At 45.8% G+C, this 18142-nt stretch overlaps 1 protein-coding gene across 2 annotated transcripts in view; it reads left to right on the top strand.

Annotated features, from left to right (window-relative positions):
- Positions 1 to 18142, top strand: part of TGS1 (trimethylguanosine synthase 1) — a 279522-nt gene that overhangs the window by 90071 nt on the left and 171309 nt on the right. For both annotated transcript variants that reach the window (XM_069220193.1, XM_069220194.1), the window contains exon 6: positions 1243 to 1329. In XM_069220193.1, coding sequence (XP_069076294.1) covers positions 1243 to 1329 — 87 coding nt within the window. The remainder of the gene's footprint in view (positions 1 to 1242; positions 1330 to 18142) is intronic.

Below are 18142 nucleotides of genomic sequence, written 5' to 3' on the forward strand. Positions count from 1 at the left end.
TTTCACCTTAAGCTGGACCCTATATTTTTGCTGACTCTTAGAACTCTGTGCACTTTGCACCTACTAACCATAAATAAGTGCCCATGCTCCCCCTTCAAACATATTTGAACTTCCTTATTCCTAACTGGCAAATGTGACTTGCCTATAAGACTATAGTGCATGTTGTAGAATGTGTACCCAGGGCTTGGAAGTTAAATGCCAAAAAGTGACTGCAGCACCTATTGTGTTATTCACTGTAGTGGCAGCGAAGCCATGGCCTCCGACCTACCACTTTAGCCTGACTGTAACAGTGCAGTACATGGGCTGTGACCTGTCAAAGGAAACCCCTAGTGACAGGTAAAAACATTTATTTTAGATATTAAGTCACCCCTATGTAGGCCTTGTGGCCCACATGGCAAGGTGTGTGGTATTTAAATATATGATATGTAGACATTTAAAGTTAGCATGTTGTTACAGTGACTAGCCCCCAAAAGCTATTTTCACTGCAGGAAGGTTGGCTGGCCCATAGACAAACAATTGAAAGCATTATTAAATACTAATACTGTGGCTCCGGATATTGTTCAGTTAGAAAAGTCATTAAACCACTATTTTTAATAAATGTTAAAATCCAGTTCAGTAGTCAAGTCCGATTTTTAATAAATATTAAGAAAAAGTAACTTTTATAAACTCACACATTTCCTGTAGGAGCTGTCAGATGGCTAATTAGTATTATCCCGTCAGCTCTTATCCTGTGCTCAGCTTTGAAATGGTGCGAAATGTGTCAAAGAGCAAACAATACTGACCTGAATGGGATGCCTTGACTCACTTTCTGAATATGCTTCCGTAATGGAAGCATCCTAATATTAGTAAATTACTGCATTCGTCACTTCGCTTGCAACAAGTTTAAAATGGAGACTACATGGTCTTTAATTCGAAGGGCTTCTATCCCAGAATTTATGAAAATATCTTCCAAATAATAATTACATAAAAGCACATCCATTACACTTTACGGAGATAAATGTTTTGAGCTGGTGAACTGTGTCAGCAGATACTCTTACATAAATACACTGATGTACAGAGCGATTGCAGTTACAAACTCCATGCACCTCTATTCTTGCCTCAGCACAAAACTCTCCACCAATGTTAGTTATATAACTCTTACAACTGGCAATTGGAATCTGCCCCCTTTCTAAAGCAGTTAACATTATTTGTGCAGACTTACTTACACACTTCTAGAGAATTAACCAGTGTTTTTCTTCACAGCCATGAACTTGATGCAGAAGAAAACCCTTCTGAGATTCTTGGCAAAACCTGGTCTGTTCTAGGATTCAGGCGCGGCACTGGACAACGGTGAGCTCTTAAATAGAGGAAAATGATGCATTTTTTGTTAGATTCTTGAGTGCACGATAGAATTTTCAAAGCATTGTTTTAGTCATTACCCATTTCACCAAGTTGCTTTCATGTCAGTAACGCGCGTCGTCCTTTTCAGTTTGTGTAATGTTATCGGTAAGCCCATTCCAAAGGCGAAAAGAACTTTAAATTAGGAGTTGAATTGTTCATGGCTCAGTTGTTCCCTCACACAAAGAATTTTTAAAGCACTGCGTCAAGCATTGGCCCGTTTTGAGGAACTGATACAGTTCTGGGTTAGTGTAGTTCTTGCTTACCTCACACAGACTGCAGGTATGTCGTATAGATATCCATCTTAATGAAATAAGATTTCAAAATGTAACTATTATGCACTAGATGTACATCTGATACACGCTGCTAGTGCATGGCCGTAGTTTAATACCTTTTATTGAACCAGGAAAGGAAATCTGAAGATTGTGTGCTATGGTGTCTTTGAGCATCACCATGCTCCACCTTTGAATTTACAAAGGTACTTGCTGGCGTTCCTCTTATTTTCGTTAGTAGTCAGTCACTGTTTAGTTTTTCCATTGCAAACCATCATGGGGCTTGATTGAGATCACATTACAAATCGCTAAGTGGTACTTCATGATACTTGGCATGCACTTGTTCACTATCATTCTTCATAGGTGGCAATGAATAGTTGTTTTATCTGTGTACCTTTCTGAAATTCCAGTTAACATTTTTACCAGGTATCGATGTCACTTCTGTAGCAAGTGATGCATTTTAGTGAATCCACATAGGATTGGTCGGAGAATGTGTTGGAGCCACACTGAATTGAGTTGATAAAGTTTGTAAAGATGAACTGAGCGAATACCACCCTGGACCTACAACAGGATTTAGACAAGAGAAGTCCTGACATTCCTTTTGTCATTTTTGCCTTGCTAGAACTAGTCTCCCGTTGTGGCCTTGGCATGCATGGTACTGAATAAGCCTGTTTAGCAGAAATAAGTAATTGCTAGAGACACCCTTATGTTAAATTGTAACCTCAAATATTGGGGTATAGGCAGCAAGCTCCACCGTGCTCTTGTAGCCCCCCTCATATGCCATTTACTATTTTTTTCACCAAAATGTCTGCCTTTATGAATGGCACATTTAAAAGCTGGAAAAGCATAGGGTTTTTTGGATACATAAGAGTTGATGTTCCAAGATATGAATAGCATAAAGTGACTGCTTCGTGGATTCAAGAAGTGAAGTAAATGTTGCAACCTTTATGTGTGCTTTGATTGAGCTCCCACAAAGCCCAATAACATGGCTTTTAATAGGTGAGCTGGTTTGTGCGAGGAATGCCAGGTTTGCCCTTGGTAGCAGTGTGAAGCAGCAAGGGTTCTCTCAAAGAAACATGTACAGTACCTGTGAGTCAGTATATGAAATCAACAAGTCAGATCAGAAAATAAAGACTATAACCCCGTCCGAATCTTAATAGCTGAAAAAATAAGAATGTAATAAGAGAAACACCAGCAAAAATGTAGGAATTTGGTGCATGAATCTAAACGTACGGCAAAAGCAATTTATAATGCTTATTGGAAAAAGCTTTAAAAAAAAAAGTGGACTCAAACTGAAACAAGCAATGGCTGGATTTCGTTCTTACAAATTTTCAGTTGAGCAGAAGTGCATGTACGTTTGTCACTGCAGGAAAACAATGCCCGAAGGTAGCTCGAGGGACGAAAATATAAAGGCAAAATATTGTGCCCTATTTTGTATGCTTGTACAGAAACTTTAGTGTTAAAAAGTACCTTCGAAATAGCTTGGTTTTCCAACCAGCAGTCCTCATTTGCAAGTATCAGGGTGATCCCCACCACCCCATATCTGATGGAGACATCAATGTGCAGATTTCTTACCTTAGAGTTTTCCCTAGGCGTCAGTCTGGATCCCGAGATTTTTCTCAAGTAGTACCCCTGTGTGTTGTTGGGTGGCGTACATTGGCTCCGTATGGTGTCATCCACGCTGGATATGATGTTGCGGATCCTATAGAGGTGCCACCCCAGCATGCTGACATCAGTTCTTTTTTTTAGCGCCAGCCATAGCTGATCTGAAGAAAAAACTACAGCTCAGTCATTTTTTGACTATTTTTTTTTTCAAAGTTTTGTGAGTTGTTTATCTCGTGGTGTGTCTGGGGAAGATTGGTATCGTGCCCTGCAATGTCTGTGACGGATCAGCACCTTGTGTACATTTTGTGCCTGGAGCGCAACCACAACCGATGTCCTGCTCTGAGTGTCGGGCCTTGCATCAAAAAGGCTTTGAGGGACTGGACCCTGAAGCTGATGGCAGCCCAATGCTCGACCCCGGGCAAGTCTAGATTGAGAGGAATGTCTCTGGACCAGTGTTGGAAGACACCCCCCGTGATCATCACACTCCAAGTCCTCTGGACGATTGGGTAAGTCAAGGCATAAAAAGTAAAACGTTCTTTGACTTCAGCTCGTCTATCTACCGACAATACGAGGGAGTGGGGGCGTTTTCAATGTAGGCCTCCCTCTTTTGAGCTTGGATCTGGGCCAATTCCACATCTCTCCGAGTTTCCTGGGAGCTGGAGAGACCCCTGCTAAACTGAAAGAGTTTTGTAAGGCAATGCGCCTCATTTTTGGGCAGTCCAACACAGCTGGCGTGCCTTTGGGCCATTCGAAGTCAGAAGGGGGTGTCTTCAGGTCTGCGCTGGCTGCTTGGGCCTCAGCTCCTAAGCGCACCTAGAGATCCATGCCTGGATCCATAACGATGTCAGTCGTACCCCCTCACCCTTTCCTGAAGCCAATGCTCCTGGCACCACCTGTCCCCATGCTCATTGCTGGCATGGAGCCGGATAGGCGTTGTGCGATGCTGACTGAGGCCTTTCCCCTTTTGTCAGATTTTGAGCCTTATTCCTTTTGGCTAAGTTGCAGTGAGGAATGGGAGGGATCGCTGAACCCCTTGGAATACCAGCTCCAAGAATCTATGGACTAGTGTACGGACTTGGGCGAAGCCAGTGGTCTGGATACCTCCCCAGATACTGGAATGCTTTCTCCTCCTACCATGGCTGTGGAGGAGGGAGCGTCATACTCTGTGGTGGTGAGAAAAGCGGCTGAGCTCCTGGACCTTGAGTTACCTTCAGTGGCAGTCAGGCCTAACCTCCTCACAGAGGTGCTTCACTCTGGAGCTTTATCAACCCTGCTCCCCTTTAGAAAAGCCCTTACGGATGTCCTATTGGGCATCTTGTCAAATTCAGCACAGCGGCTCCTGTGAACAGCAAAACTGCCCACCGCCATCGCCCTGCTCCAGGTGACCCAAGATTCCTTACACAACACCCCACTGCTGAGAGCTGGGTCATCCAAGCCTCTACCTCCCATGGAACGTTCTTTTCCACACCTCTGGATAGGGAATCCAAGAGGCTGGACACACTTGAGAAGAAAAGGTTTTCTTCCACCAGCCTGGCATTGCAGTCCGTGAACACTGCAAGCCTTTTGGGCCGTTATTCCCCTACACTATGGGATATGGTTGCGCAAGTGCTGCCACAGGTCACAGAGGAGGCCCGGGCTGTACCTTCCCAAGCAGTTGTTGATGAGAGAGATGCAGCAAAGTTCACGATCCTATGTGGACGTGACATGACCGACTCACTGGGCGGAGCAATTGCATCAACAGTGGCCACGCCTGGTTGAGGAAATCTGGCTTTTTGGAGGATGTCCAGGCGAACCTTATGGACATTCCCTTTGATGCAACGGTCTCGTTGGAGAAAAAGCAGACTCTGCACTTCAGCTCTTCAAGTATTCTCGTGCCACGGCCAGGCCCTTGGGCCTCACACTGACCACTTGTCCCCCTCAGTCTGCTTTTTGCCCTGTTAATTGCTACAGAAGGGGCACCTAGCTACATCTGTTCCCATCCAGCCATCGTGCAGCGCATGCTGCTCAGCCTCTGCGTGGCCAGGGATGAGGGATCCATCGCCCTCCTGGATCAGGGAGTCAGCGGTCCGGCCAGTCCCCCACATCACCTGCAGCTGCCTCCAAATGGAACTAGTCAGAGGCAGGATCCTTCATCACCTTTTCCACTGGCAATCCATCACGTCATACAGGAGGGGTTTGAAGATAGTCAGAAGGGGCTACTGTCTCCTCTTTGAGGCTTCCCTCCATCCATGCCACCTTTCATCCATGCCACCATCCTACGATCAGAGGACGGAGGATCACTAGGCACTTCTCTGGGAGAAAGTTATGTCTCTCTTGGCCAAGGGAGCCATAGAAAAGGTTTCTGTGCCAGAAGTATGTTGTGGTTGCTATTCCTGCTACTTTCTGGTACGCAAAAAGGACTAGGTTGTCCGCCCTATTGTAGATCTTTTTCCCCTTAACCTAATCCTCAAGAAGTAGAAGTTCAACATGCTCACTCTGGCTCAGGTTCGCTCTGGACCCAGGAGACTGAATGGTTGCATTGGACTTGTAGGACGCTTGTTTCCATATTCCCGTCCTGCCTGCCCACAGACGTGGCTTGCAGTTCACGGTAAGCCACAAGCACTTTCAGTTCACTGTGCTCCCTTTTGGCCTTTCCAGCGCTCTTCAGGTATTCACCAAGGTGATGGCTGTTATTGCAGCGCATCTCCGCAGATCAGGGAAGTCTTCCGGGATCTCGACCACTGTTTGTTGAAGGCTGGTTGGCGTAGGCTGTCTCCTCCCATCTCCTCCAGACTACGCTGGGGTTCACTATAAACATGCCAAAGTCACACCTGACTCCCTCTCAGATGTTCCCTTTCATTTGAGCTGTTCTGGACACAGAGCAGTTTTGGGCTTATCCTCCGGCGCTGCAAGTCCAGGATATTCAGGCTATCATATCAATTTGTCAGCCTCCATCCTTTATTTTGGTGAGAATGACTGTGAGGCTGCTGAGCCTTATGACCTCCTGCATACTGCTGGTGACTCGTGCCAGATGGCATATGCGAGCTCTTCAGTGGGACCTGAAGTTCCAGTGGGCCCAGAGTCAGGGGAATCTCTCCGACATGGTCCAGATCTTAGTGGGACTGCGCAAGATCTGCATTGGTGGCTAATGAACCGTGATTGGGTCAGAGGCAGATCCTATCCCTTCCCTAACCAGATCTGACAGTAGTGACAGATGCGTCACTCCTGGGATGGGGTGACCATCTGGGAGAGGCAGAGATCAGAGGTGTATGGTCTCTGACGGAGTCCACATTCCACATCAACCTGTCAGAGCTCTTTGCGATCCGACTAGAATGGAAAACATTTCTTCCCTCTATCAAGGGGAAGGTAGTGCAGGTGTTCGCGGACAACATCACTGCCAATTGGTACTGCAATAAGCAGGATGCAGTTGTATTGTGAACCTTTGATCAGGAGGCTCTGGACATGGCTGGAACACCAGGGTGATTTTCCTGATGGTTCAGCATCTGGCAGGCTCTTTGAACGCCAGAGCGGACAAATGCAGATGATAATACTTAGTCGATCACAAATGGCGTCTCCTTCCTGAGGTGGCACAAGGTCTCTTTCAGCAGTCAAAGCTGCAGTCGCTCAACAATGCTTTTAGTCTTGTGGAATTAAGGCAGCCTTTCCGTCCATACTATTTCTGCCCAGAGTTCTCAAGAAGATCAAGAATGACCAGGCCCAAGTAATCCTTGTGGCTTCGGACTTTACACGAAGAGTCTGGTATCTCGAGCTACTGAGCACGGCCCTCAATCCTCTGATAAGACTGCCCCTTCGGGAGGATCTTCTATTTCTGCAGCAGGAGATGGTTCTCTACCTGAACCTGTCCAGTTTCCGCCTTTTTGCATGGAGATTGAGCGGCAGCAGTTCACAGTTTTTGACCATCAGCTTGAAGTCTGTAATGTAATCCTGGCAACCAGGCGTCCCTCCACCAAAAAGGTATATGCATGTAATTTGAAGAATTTTGTGGCATGGTGCACTAACAAGTCTGTTGATCCCCTTTCTGCCCTTCTCTTTGAGGTCCTATTGACATCTGTCAAGTGGCAACCTGGGCATCTCAACACACGTTTACCAAACACTACTGCTTGGACAGTCAGGTCCCTAGGGATGGGCACTTTGCCCATTTTGTCCTGTAGGTCTTACTAGTATGATCTTAGTTGCCAGACCTACCTCTGGGGATGGCACTGCTTGGGTATCTTACCTAGTGTAAGGAATCTGCAACTAGATGTCTCTATCATATGAACAAGAGACTTGCCTTCGGTAACGCCTTATCTCGTAGAGATAATATCTAGTTGCAGATTCTTACCGACCCACCTATCCTTCCCGTTCTGCAAACTGCTTTCTAGGGCGAGAGGCTCCCTTTCAGGGCCCAAGTTTTGACGCACCAGTGGTCAGTGTTCTTCATGGCTCCATGCTTCTTGCGTGGAAAGTTGTGAAAAGAAATTGACGTCACCATGCCGGGGCGGCTCCTGTATAGGTCCTGCGACGTCCTATCCAGGGCAGACAACGCCGATGGGGGACATGGAGCCGATTGACGCGACGGGGTACTGCTTGAGAAAAATCTCTGGATCCAGACTGATGCCTGGGGGAAATTCTAAGGTAAGGAATCTGCAACTAGCTATTGTCTCTACCAGATAAGGCATTCCGAAGGTAAATAACTTGCCCTGCAGGTCCACAGCAAAGAACTCAGTCACAGCTGGTTCTCTACATTTCTCTGTAGCAGCATTACCTTTATGGTGTCCAGAAGATCTTCTGCGATCCACGACTCTAAGGCAATGGTTGCCGAAAGGCAGGCAGTAAACATTTTCATTTCTATCCGGTCCATTAGTTTTCTTCTAGACAGCCACATGTACCTCTGTTTCCAGGACCTTCATGATTCTTCTGTCAAGGGAGAGAAGTTTTTCTGGGAGGGTGGGGATGGGGGACATAACAGGTGGAGGCAGAGACAGAGTAGGCTTCACTGACTGTCGGTCCCTGGAGGGTCAGAAATAATTTAAGCTACTAGGCCTGGTAAAAAGTATTATATTCAGTGATTCAAGTCTAAAGCTGGAGAGAACGTTCCTCAGTATTCTGGCAGTAATCTTTGCAAGTAGCCATCTGTTCCCAGCAATTCTTTCTTTGAGAGTGGCCACGCAGATGTTTTTAAAAAGTGGCAACAATTTGTCATTGGCAATAATCCTTGAGGAAACCAATTTAAGCTTTTTCTAACCACTCATTTCAGCAGTGGTCTAGTTTCTGTTTGGAGTTATGCTTTTTGTCTGAGACTACCCCACCACTCTTGTTTGTGCTACAGCAAAGATATATGTCAGATAGCTGATTCACTTCTGTCCACCTCTACCTCTTTTAAAATCCCTCCCAAGACTGGACCACTCCCTCCTAACCAGAATCATAGATATTTAAACTCCCAGGCCCCATTTGCTTTTCCTTCCATGGTGTGAGTTGTCTCAGTGTTCTGGCAATGAGCCCTAAACACAGAAAGAGAGAGATTCATGGGGTTCAGTTAGAGTCCACCGCCCACCAAAATTAGAACTCTTCTCCCTATACAAACTTACTTCAGCAGCTCCATTGAAAGCACTAATTCTTTAACCCTTTGCCAAGTGGGCACAATGTTTGATACGGCTGCTTGGCAAAGTTGTTGCAAAATAGCACACTCTCAAAGCATTTTTTTTTTTTACTGAGATACAAAAAAATCAACATGCTTGAAGTTTTCTCCCAGCATGTGGGGGCATTACTGTTGTTTGTTGTCAGGCTTTACCTGGCGGTTCCAAACATGAAAAATGTATGTCAACAATCTACAACAAGGCGGTTGGAAGAACAGGTCCAGGTCCTAATGTAGTGATGAATGCCAGGCTAGAAGATCAGGAAGGAAGGGCTCTGCGCAATAACATTCAGGTTGTTGGGGTTCCGGAGGACGCAGAGGGACCAAGCGTGGACCTCTTCTCAGAAGCTGGTATTCTTAATACTCTTCGGCCTAAAAGATTATCCAAATTGTTCTCATTGGAGAGGGCTAACAGGGTGCTGGTGCACCAGCCGAGGGCCCCACCCAAGTGTGTAATTGCCAGGATAATGAACTATATAGATAGGGATGCGTTCCTACAGGCGGCCCATACACATGGTGATCTGCAGGTCGAAAATGCAATAGTTTGTTTTTTCCCACATTTCACCCTTCATGTACAAAAGCAGAGACGAAGCTTTGAGGCAATCAAGAGGATATTACGTGGCAAGGGAATACAATACATGATGTCTTATCCGGCCTGACTACGAGTGATGGAGGGGGTCAAGTCATCACATTTCATCTCCCCGGAGGAGGCATGGAACTGGATTGAGGGTTGTCGTGTGCTGGGTGACAAAGGCCGAAGGACCATAAAGGTAACAGGCAGACAACCAACAGGGTGGTGCGGCGATCTGCCTCACCGGAGCAACTGAGGTCCTGAGATACACTACAGGACACGTGAGAGTTTTGTATGGGCTTGAGTACTGAGTGGACAGGGGTATTACGATTGAAGACCCCTGTTATATGAGAAGGCACTGGCTCATTTATTTACTAAACTAGTGAGGATAACAAACTCCATCTCCATACCCCTATCAGAGTTCTTATTGGCAGCGTTTGCATTCCTCCAGCACAGCATATTTCTTTTTGGACGACAGCACTCTGCAAGTTGGTGCGGTGGGTGGTTCTAGGTTCATGTAGCAGGGTGGGGGATTAAAACGGCTGCTGATGTTACTTGTTGTTATTGCTTGTTTGACTGACCACTCACGTACACAACAGTCAGAGACGGGATCCACTGTGGATGGAAGACGATGTAGTACCACCCATAGGGCAGGTTGCACATGAACGGAAGGTAGGTGACATTAATTGGATGATATACTGGGGAGTTACTTGCAAAATGAACTGAGTATTTGAACCTGGAATGTAAATGGTCTGGGAAATAAGATTAAGCATACGTTGGTGCTTCAGCATCTCCATCGACATGCCCCGGACATTATACCATCCAGGAAACACATCTTAAAGGGAAACAGTATAGGGCCCTAAATATAGCTTTGGCTATTCATTGGTAGCGCATGCTGGTTATACCACAGTCTCCCAAAGGGGGGGAATCCTACTCAAAAACTCAGTACCATTCATACTGCTGCGCACGTGGCACGATCCCCAGGATAGATATGTGCCAATATCTGGAACAGGGAAAGGTGAAACACTAAACATATCTTCAGTATATGTGCCTCTGCGGTTGTAAGTGATGACCTTACCAGATATAAGTGCCTTGTTGCTGGATATGCCAGTGGAACCCTAGTTTTGAGGGGAGACATGAATGCGATGGTGAACCCAGGGGTAGATAGAGAGAATGGGGCTGCTGTATCGAGTGAGTGGGGGCCTTTGTCGACCCTTCATGGAAACTCTGGGTGTTATGGATTTCTGGAGGCTACACCACCCGCAGCAGAGACAGTACACATTTTACTCTGCACCACACAGTATTTTCTCCCAATTGGATTATATTTCCTCTCACCATGGAGGTGCAGGAAGATTTTGAGAGGCGATACACTATGCAAGGGGCATCTCTGATCACTCTCCTGTGGGTGTACTACTAAAAGGACCAAAAAAGAGTTTGTGTTACCCCCTAGAATAGGTTCATGGTATTTGATGGACACAGGCTTCAGGGAGAAACTCAGAGAGGGAGCCGAAGCATATTTTGTTGAAAACCAGGGTACCATGAATTCTCTGTGTGTTATGGAAGGCCTTTAAGATTGTCTTGAGGGACTAGGCTCAGGCACTAATAGGTGGTTTGAAGAATGAGCATAGATCAGAATGTTCTGGAATTGAAATGGATATTGTAGAATTAGAATCCAGACTGAGGGTACGGCGGAGATTAGACACTAGCTGCATATCTGCCTGCAAGATTTTAGGATAGTAGCTGAAAGTCAGGTGCGGAGTCATGCATTGGCTACGCAGCACGATCTATACAATGTCGGAGATAAGGCTAATACGCTACTGGCCTGGCTTGAGAAAAGAGACAGGGATCGATCCTGGGTATTAAAGGTGATGGATAGGTACGGTACTCCCAGAACAACTTGCGCATCCTTAGCAGATGCATTCTGGGATTATAATGAGGATCTTTATACACTACGACCTCTAGAACTGCAGCCGACTGTATTGATTTGGTAGGAGAGGTAGCCCTCGCTACACTTAACAGTGAGGAGAGGGAGGCGCTAGAAGCTGATTTGTCTGAAGAGGAACTTGCAGTGGCTTTGTGGGACTTGCAGTCCAGAAATGAGGCAAAACCCAATGGCCTACCGATAGAATTATATAAAGGGATGGTGAACACAGTAGCTCCACATATGTTGGCTATGTTCCAGGAGGCATGCGAAACAGGTTGTCTACCAATAGATCAACATACAGCCACAATAGTATTAATACATAAGAAGGGTAAGCTCCCAACTGGCTGCAGCTGGTATAGAGCTACATCCTTGCTTAACGTTGAGGCTAAGGTATTAGCCAAAATATTGGTGATTAGATTGCGTGCAGTTATTAGGTCTATTATACACCGTGGCCAGTCGGGATTTACCACATAGAAGCACCCGCCTTAATTTGCTGTGCTTATTTGGTGTGCTCCATGAAACCTCACAGTTGAGATCAGACTAGTCTGTGGTGATGTCCCTAGATACAAAAATGGTATTCATCAGCATTGAGTGGAATTAATGTTTGCTGTGTTGACATGGTTAGGGTTTGGCCCAAAGTTCTGTGAAGTGGTCCTTCATCAGGAGCACTTGGCTAGGGTCCGAGTCGAGGGGGCAGTTTCCTAAGTCTTTGCATTGCAGAACAGCTTTCCCCCATGATATTTGCTTTGGCCCTTGAGTCGCTTGTGGCCTGGATAAGGCAGGACCCGTTGGTGTGAGGGGTGTGAGATGTAGTGGGGTTTGGGAGGAGCGCATATAACTGTATGCCGATGACATCTTGCTTTATTTGACCCATCCAGCCCTCTCAATAAGTAGAATACTACACATATTTGATCCTTTTGGCACCTATACAGGCTATCAAATCAGTTATGCAAAATCGCTATTTTTCCCTATGTCAGGCCATAATGCACAGCTCCCACGGGTGTGTGCGCTGCCACTGGTTAGAGAGGGAATCACGTATCTTGGTATGTATATATATTTCTCAAGACTCCCAGGATATTCTACGTAAGATCCTTTTCCCACAATTGAAGAGGCTGAATGGAGATGTTTCTCACTGGGGCACGCTTCCATTGTCTCTGATGGGCAAAGCAGCATTATATAAGATGATGACACTGGCATGTCTTATATACGTGCTTCAAAACTCCCCGTATAGGGTCCCTCGCAGTTTTTTTTTGGTTTTTTTCAGAAAGTTGACCACAAGGTCCGCTCATTGCTTTGGAAAGAGGGGTCACCACGTATCGTGCTCTCCAAACTTCAGAGGGGGTCTACAATGGGGGACTGGCAATTCCTGATAAAATCAAGTGCTGTTGGGCAACCCAGATGCTGGTGGTTAACGACTGGGTTTTTACTGACAGCCAGGAACTGGCGTATTGAGTAGACAGAGATGCAATGGGTCCATGAGGTCATGAAGCGATTCTCTATTGGAAGGGGAGGGAGTGAGGACTACCAAAATATATTCAAACAGTTGTCCGAGTGTGGAGGGAGGCGACTAGACTTTTGGGTTGGAGTGGTAGGCTCACCAACATGTCTTCACAATGATGCAGTGGCCAACTGTATTGGGTGTGAGGATTGAAGAGTTTGGTGTGCTGGGAACTAATAGGTATTGAACACCTTGGAGAGGTTTGGCGGGATCAGGCTTTTATTACTTTTGAATACCTGAGTCAGGAATTTGAGCTGGCGGACTCAGAACGTTATAGGTACTTATAGCTGGGACACTCCGTGAGGAGACACATATTAGAAGTGGAGCAGCTCCTGGAGGGGTCCCCTCTGGAGGTTTGGCTCCTAACAAAGCACATCCCGGACAATGCGGTTACCGTTATTTATTGTAAACTGGCCATTTATTCCATTGATCCATTGTTTATGCTGAGGGAGGCCTGGGTTGGGGACCTGCAAAACTTTGAGGATGAGGAATGGATGGAAGCAATTCAGAGGCCATGTGAGATAGCAATATAGACAAGGTTTAGGCTAGTCAAGGACTCGATTTGCCAGAATTGGAAGGGCGCCCATGGCAACATGTCTTCGGGGTTGTGGTACCTTCTTTCATTTCATACCCTCTGGGTATGCCAGGTGTCACAGGAATATTGGAGAGGGGTCATTGAGGTTATGTCCCAGGTCCAGTCAATTGAGGATGCACTGGATGCAAAATGGCTCAAATTATCACTGTTGAGGGATGAGTCTTGGACTAAATGCCAGAAAATATGGTTGAGATTGGCTGCAGGAAGGGCCAAGCAAAATATTGCAAGGGCGTGGGGTAGTGCTAACCCACCAAGTCTCACAGTTTGGGGGTCAGACTTAAACTGCTGCCAGAGAGTGACAAGGTGGTTTATCAAAGCCAAGTCTGCCCCAAGAAATGGGAGAAAGTGTGGGGACATGTCAGATTCATAGAGGGCTCTGACAGTGGGTACACACTCTAGGAATTGTTAGACATCACGTGCTAGCTGAGAGCTGGTGCCCTGTGGCATAAAGTATGCTGCCCGTAAAAGCGCAATTCTTAATTATGTGCCCTGATCCGACTGTCATTGCTTTCAAAACTGCCACATATGTATTACAATATGTGACAAAATCTGTTTGTGTAAACTGTAGGATGAGCCTGGTTTGGAAAATATTAAAAATAGTTTTAAAAAAAATAAAAAAATGTATGTCAGGAGGACAGTGCTAAACAGGACACCCACTTAGATGTACATTGAAGGGCGACCTTGTAGTGGATGGACCGTATGACAAAGATTTCTATTGACGGACTCAGCTGAGGCTCTACTGAAAAATACCTGAGGCTTTGCCCATCTTTAAATACGGTAAGCGAAGCATGATGTGATGGAGGGGACATCTGGCACTTTTTAGCAGATGCCCGTCCTCTGCCAAGCCCTAAATGGCTCTCTTGGATTTTGGGAGATGGAGTTTAGTGTGTTCAGCCAGGGTAAGGTAAATAATCCTCTGCTAACACTGTTGCTAAAATTCAAGTGGCTAATAAAAATACCATTGATTTTGTTTTACCTATGTACCTACTTGTTGCAAATGAGAAGTTAGTAGATTTTTCCTAAAGGAAATTCGGTAAATAGAGATTTTGACCATATCCCACCTAGCATTACCTTTCAAGCAATTCATTTTTCAAAAGCAAGGAGAGAAAACCTTCTCATCACTCTTGTTTTTGATACTTGATATTTGCATAACTGTTAAAACTGTTCGAGGAAAATTATGTTTGACTTATTACAACTGAAAATTTAAATTCAACATCATTTTTATTTTTAGGGCAAATCACTTTTAGCTGCAGCCTGATCAACATATCGAAAATATATGAATACAAATTAGTTGGGGGAATATGGCAAATCCAGGAAAATGTACAAGACATTCAGAAGGTTTTGAGAAAAGTGAACCACTGTGTGCATCATTCATGGTGATCTTTCCCTGCTAGTCCTTTGGAACAAATAAAACAATTTTAACAATAGAGCTTAATGACATATTAATAGAAAATAGGCATGTGAGTCCTGGTCCTATCTTCCTTTCAGCTATGGCTGTTTTACAAAAAACATAAATAAATTATTGACTGCAATGACTGATTGGTTTAGAATTTGGATACTATAAATACAAGCTCAAATGAGTGAGTGTCTAATTCTGTTTGGAAATAGGAGATTGGCATCTTCTCAATAGTCACCGAGATAGTTTAGATTGCAGACAGTTCTCTTTATTTATTGCACCTTTTTCCACAGCATCACAGTAGTGCACATGTGGTTTCCCTTTTTGTGATAATGAACGTCTTGATCCTCCTTCCCTGGGAGAAAGGGAGATGCCTCATTTCTTGTTGACCTCTAGCCTTTCATATCGCCTTCCATCACTGCCATCAGACCTCATGCATGGACAAAAGGAGTGCAACATGTCTTTCTACTCTTCTCAAGGCAATAATGAGAGTCTTGCCTTGAGAGCAGTAGAAGGGACTGTTGTATTCCCTTAATATTAAGCCTGTGTTGCCCTGTTACTCACTACCCATGGTCTTTCGTAGGCTTAGTCTTGCATTGGCTCTACCCTTTTACCACCCCACCCTCCCCCCCCCCCATTGGCAGAGGCTGCCCTGTATACCATTTTCTGGTCCCTCCCTTGGTCAGTCACTTTTCGGGGTTTGTCCTCTCCCATTTTCATCCTTGTGGTTTGTCTGAATTATACAGCCTTCCACTACCCTGGGTACCCAGGGGCACTCCTGTCCTGATTCCAACCAGGTTAACGCTCTATTTTTTAAGGTACCAGTTCTGACAGCTGTCACTGCAGACTGGCCCCAGCGAGCACTGTTCCTCACCCACCAGAACTGACATTTCTGCTGTGCACCCCATTGACACAGTCACCCCTGTTCTGTGTCCCCTGAGGGATCCCTTCTTTAGTCTGCCTGGTCTATGCCAGCTGCAAAAGGTATATGTGAAACCCCATTCTTATCATGAAACCTGTTGCAGACAAAAGGAGAATTGAAGATGGGTAGCTGTAAAAAAATAATCAAATTGAGTATAACAGAGAGGCGTTTAGGGGGCCAAGTGACTGCAGTAAGAAAGTGAAAATCGAGTTGTGCATGATGACACTTAGAAACACAAGGTGGAAAACCCCACTGTGCAAGGCATATGTGGCTGTAATTACCAGTGCTTAGCATAACCCTTCCATCAAGTGTTGTGCTCAGAAGTGTGTAAGTTGTTATTCTTCGAGGAAGAGTGATTCCTGCTCTTGCTGGTAACGCGCATGGACATCAACTCCATTGTTAGATTGTTTTCTTCTTCCTTCTGGTTCGGACGTATGCTCTGCTCCATCTCAGCAATGTTGTTTCCTGCTTTAGGCCTAACGTCGGTACTGTTTTCAATTGCTGTTAGTATTCGATCTGTCTTTGATGGGTCATTAACATTGGTCTCGTGGGGCAATACTTCTACATTGCTAACGACCTTGTCAAGTCCGTTTGGTAATGGAACAGATTCACTTTTGGTTCTGCCCTCGCTGTCACACCAGGTTTCTATGCATGTACCATCATCAGATGGGTAACTTGTGCCTTTCTCCTCACCATCAAGAAGATACCTGCAAAGCTTACAAATCTTTCAGGACTAAGAAAACATTAAGAGATCACTGAGCTTGACGACTCGGGATGCCTCGATGCAACACCAATGACATGCCTGACATCTTTGGATTGGTGGAACTTCAGGGGGAAGTTTGTTCTCAAGGGTCGGCCGCTGATAAGGCCACCTTCTCCCATGAGTACACCTCAGAGTCTGAGATCGAGATGCATAACCTCACACTGAGACAGCCTGCGAGTACAAACCCCCTGACCCCCCAACCCCAGCCCCAGTCTTCCATCGGGCCACCACTGCTTTTGGGGCCATGGTCGGCACCAAATAGCTGCATCTGAAATGCCCAGCCCTGCCTCTATGCCACAAGCACAGAAGAAAACACATGCTCCCCGTCCGACTCCCCCACCATTGGAGTTGAGCCAGACTTCGGAGCCGAAGGCTCGTGCGCTGAAACATCAGTCCAGAGCCGAAATCGTACTTCTTCTCGAAGCAACCAACCAAATCGAGTTCTATGCAGCCTGTGCTGGAATGGCTTCAACAGGAAATAAACTCTAGATAACAACACCTTGTCATTCACCCGGATACTGGTCATATTTTAACCTGCCCTCCATCTACTGCAGCACAGCCAACTAAAAGGCAACTTAATTTTGAGGGGGCTTTACGTGTTCCTATTCCAACAGAGCATAGGAAGAAGACAAGGCTACCAGCCCTGTGCGCCCTACTTCACCACCACCACCTGCTGCACCCCCTTTACCACCAGCGCCAGAAATATATTCTCCTGAGGGATCCATTCCTTCTTTTCGGGAGGAAGAAGAGAAGGGAGACCAATACTCCATCCCACAGCAGGACAATCCAGAGGACACCTATGACATTGAACCACCCATGAATATAGACCCTGATCTGTACCCAGCAAGACCCTCTCCCCAGATGACACCACAACTTACCATGATCTCTTAGGTAGAGCAACTGCATATCACAAGGTCAAACTCCACACTGACCCTATAGAGCAGTGGTTCCCAACCTGTGCTCCGGGGACCCCTGGGGGTCCGCAAAGCCTTCTCAGGGGGTCCGCGACTGCTTAGAACATTAAACAATATTAGCAAATATTGACAAATTAGGTCCCCAGCTTCCAGTAATGACTCAGGTGGGGGTCCCCGGATTCCAATGATGATTTAGTGGGGGTCCCTGGGTTCCATTAATGTTAAAGTGGGGGTCAACAGAAATCAAAAGGTTGGGAACCATTACTATAGAGGGTGATTTTTTTTTTTATTTGAAACCCTCTCTTCCAGCCAGCATTCAGCACAGTATAATGCTCAGACACACACCAGACATCTTCAAAGTACCTGTCAGGACACCGTTCTTAACTCGGAGGGTAGATAAAATGTACGAAGCAACTCCATCCTGACCCTACATATATTGAATGCCAGCTGCCTCCCGACTCACTGGTGGTCACTACAGAAAGAAAAAGGGTGAGGTGTCACCACCCGATAAAGAAAGTAGAAAGATAGAAGCATTAGGGAAGAGGGTGGCAGCCCAGTTCGCTAACAATAGAGAATTGCAAACTAATTTGGACTCCTCTCCCGCCATGACAGCACATTGGGATGAGATGGAGGGACTCCTCCAACATCTCCCAGAAGAATACAAAAAAAAGAGCATATTAGATCGCCCCTG

This window comes from Pleurodeles waltl, chromosome 2_2 (genome assembly GCF_031143425.1).
Source record: "Pleurodeles waltl isolate 20211129_DDA chromosome 2_2, aPleWal1.hap1.20221129, whole genome shotgun sequence".
NCBI classification, from domain to species: Eukaryota; Metazoa; Chordata; class Amphibia; order Caudata; family Salamandridae; genus Pleurodeles; species Pleurodeles waltl.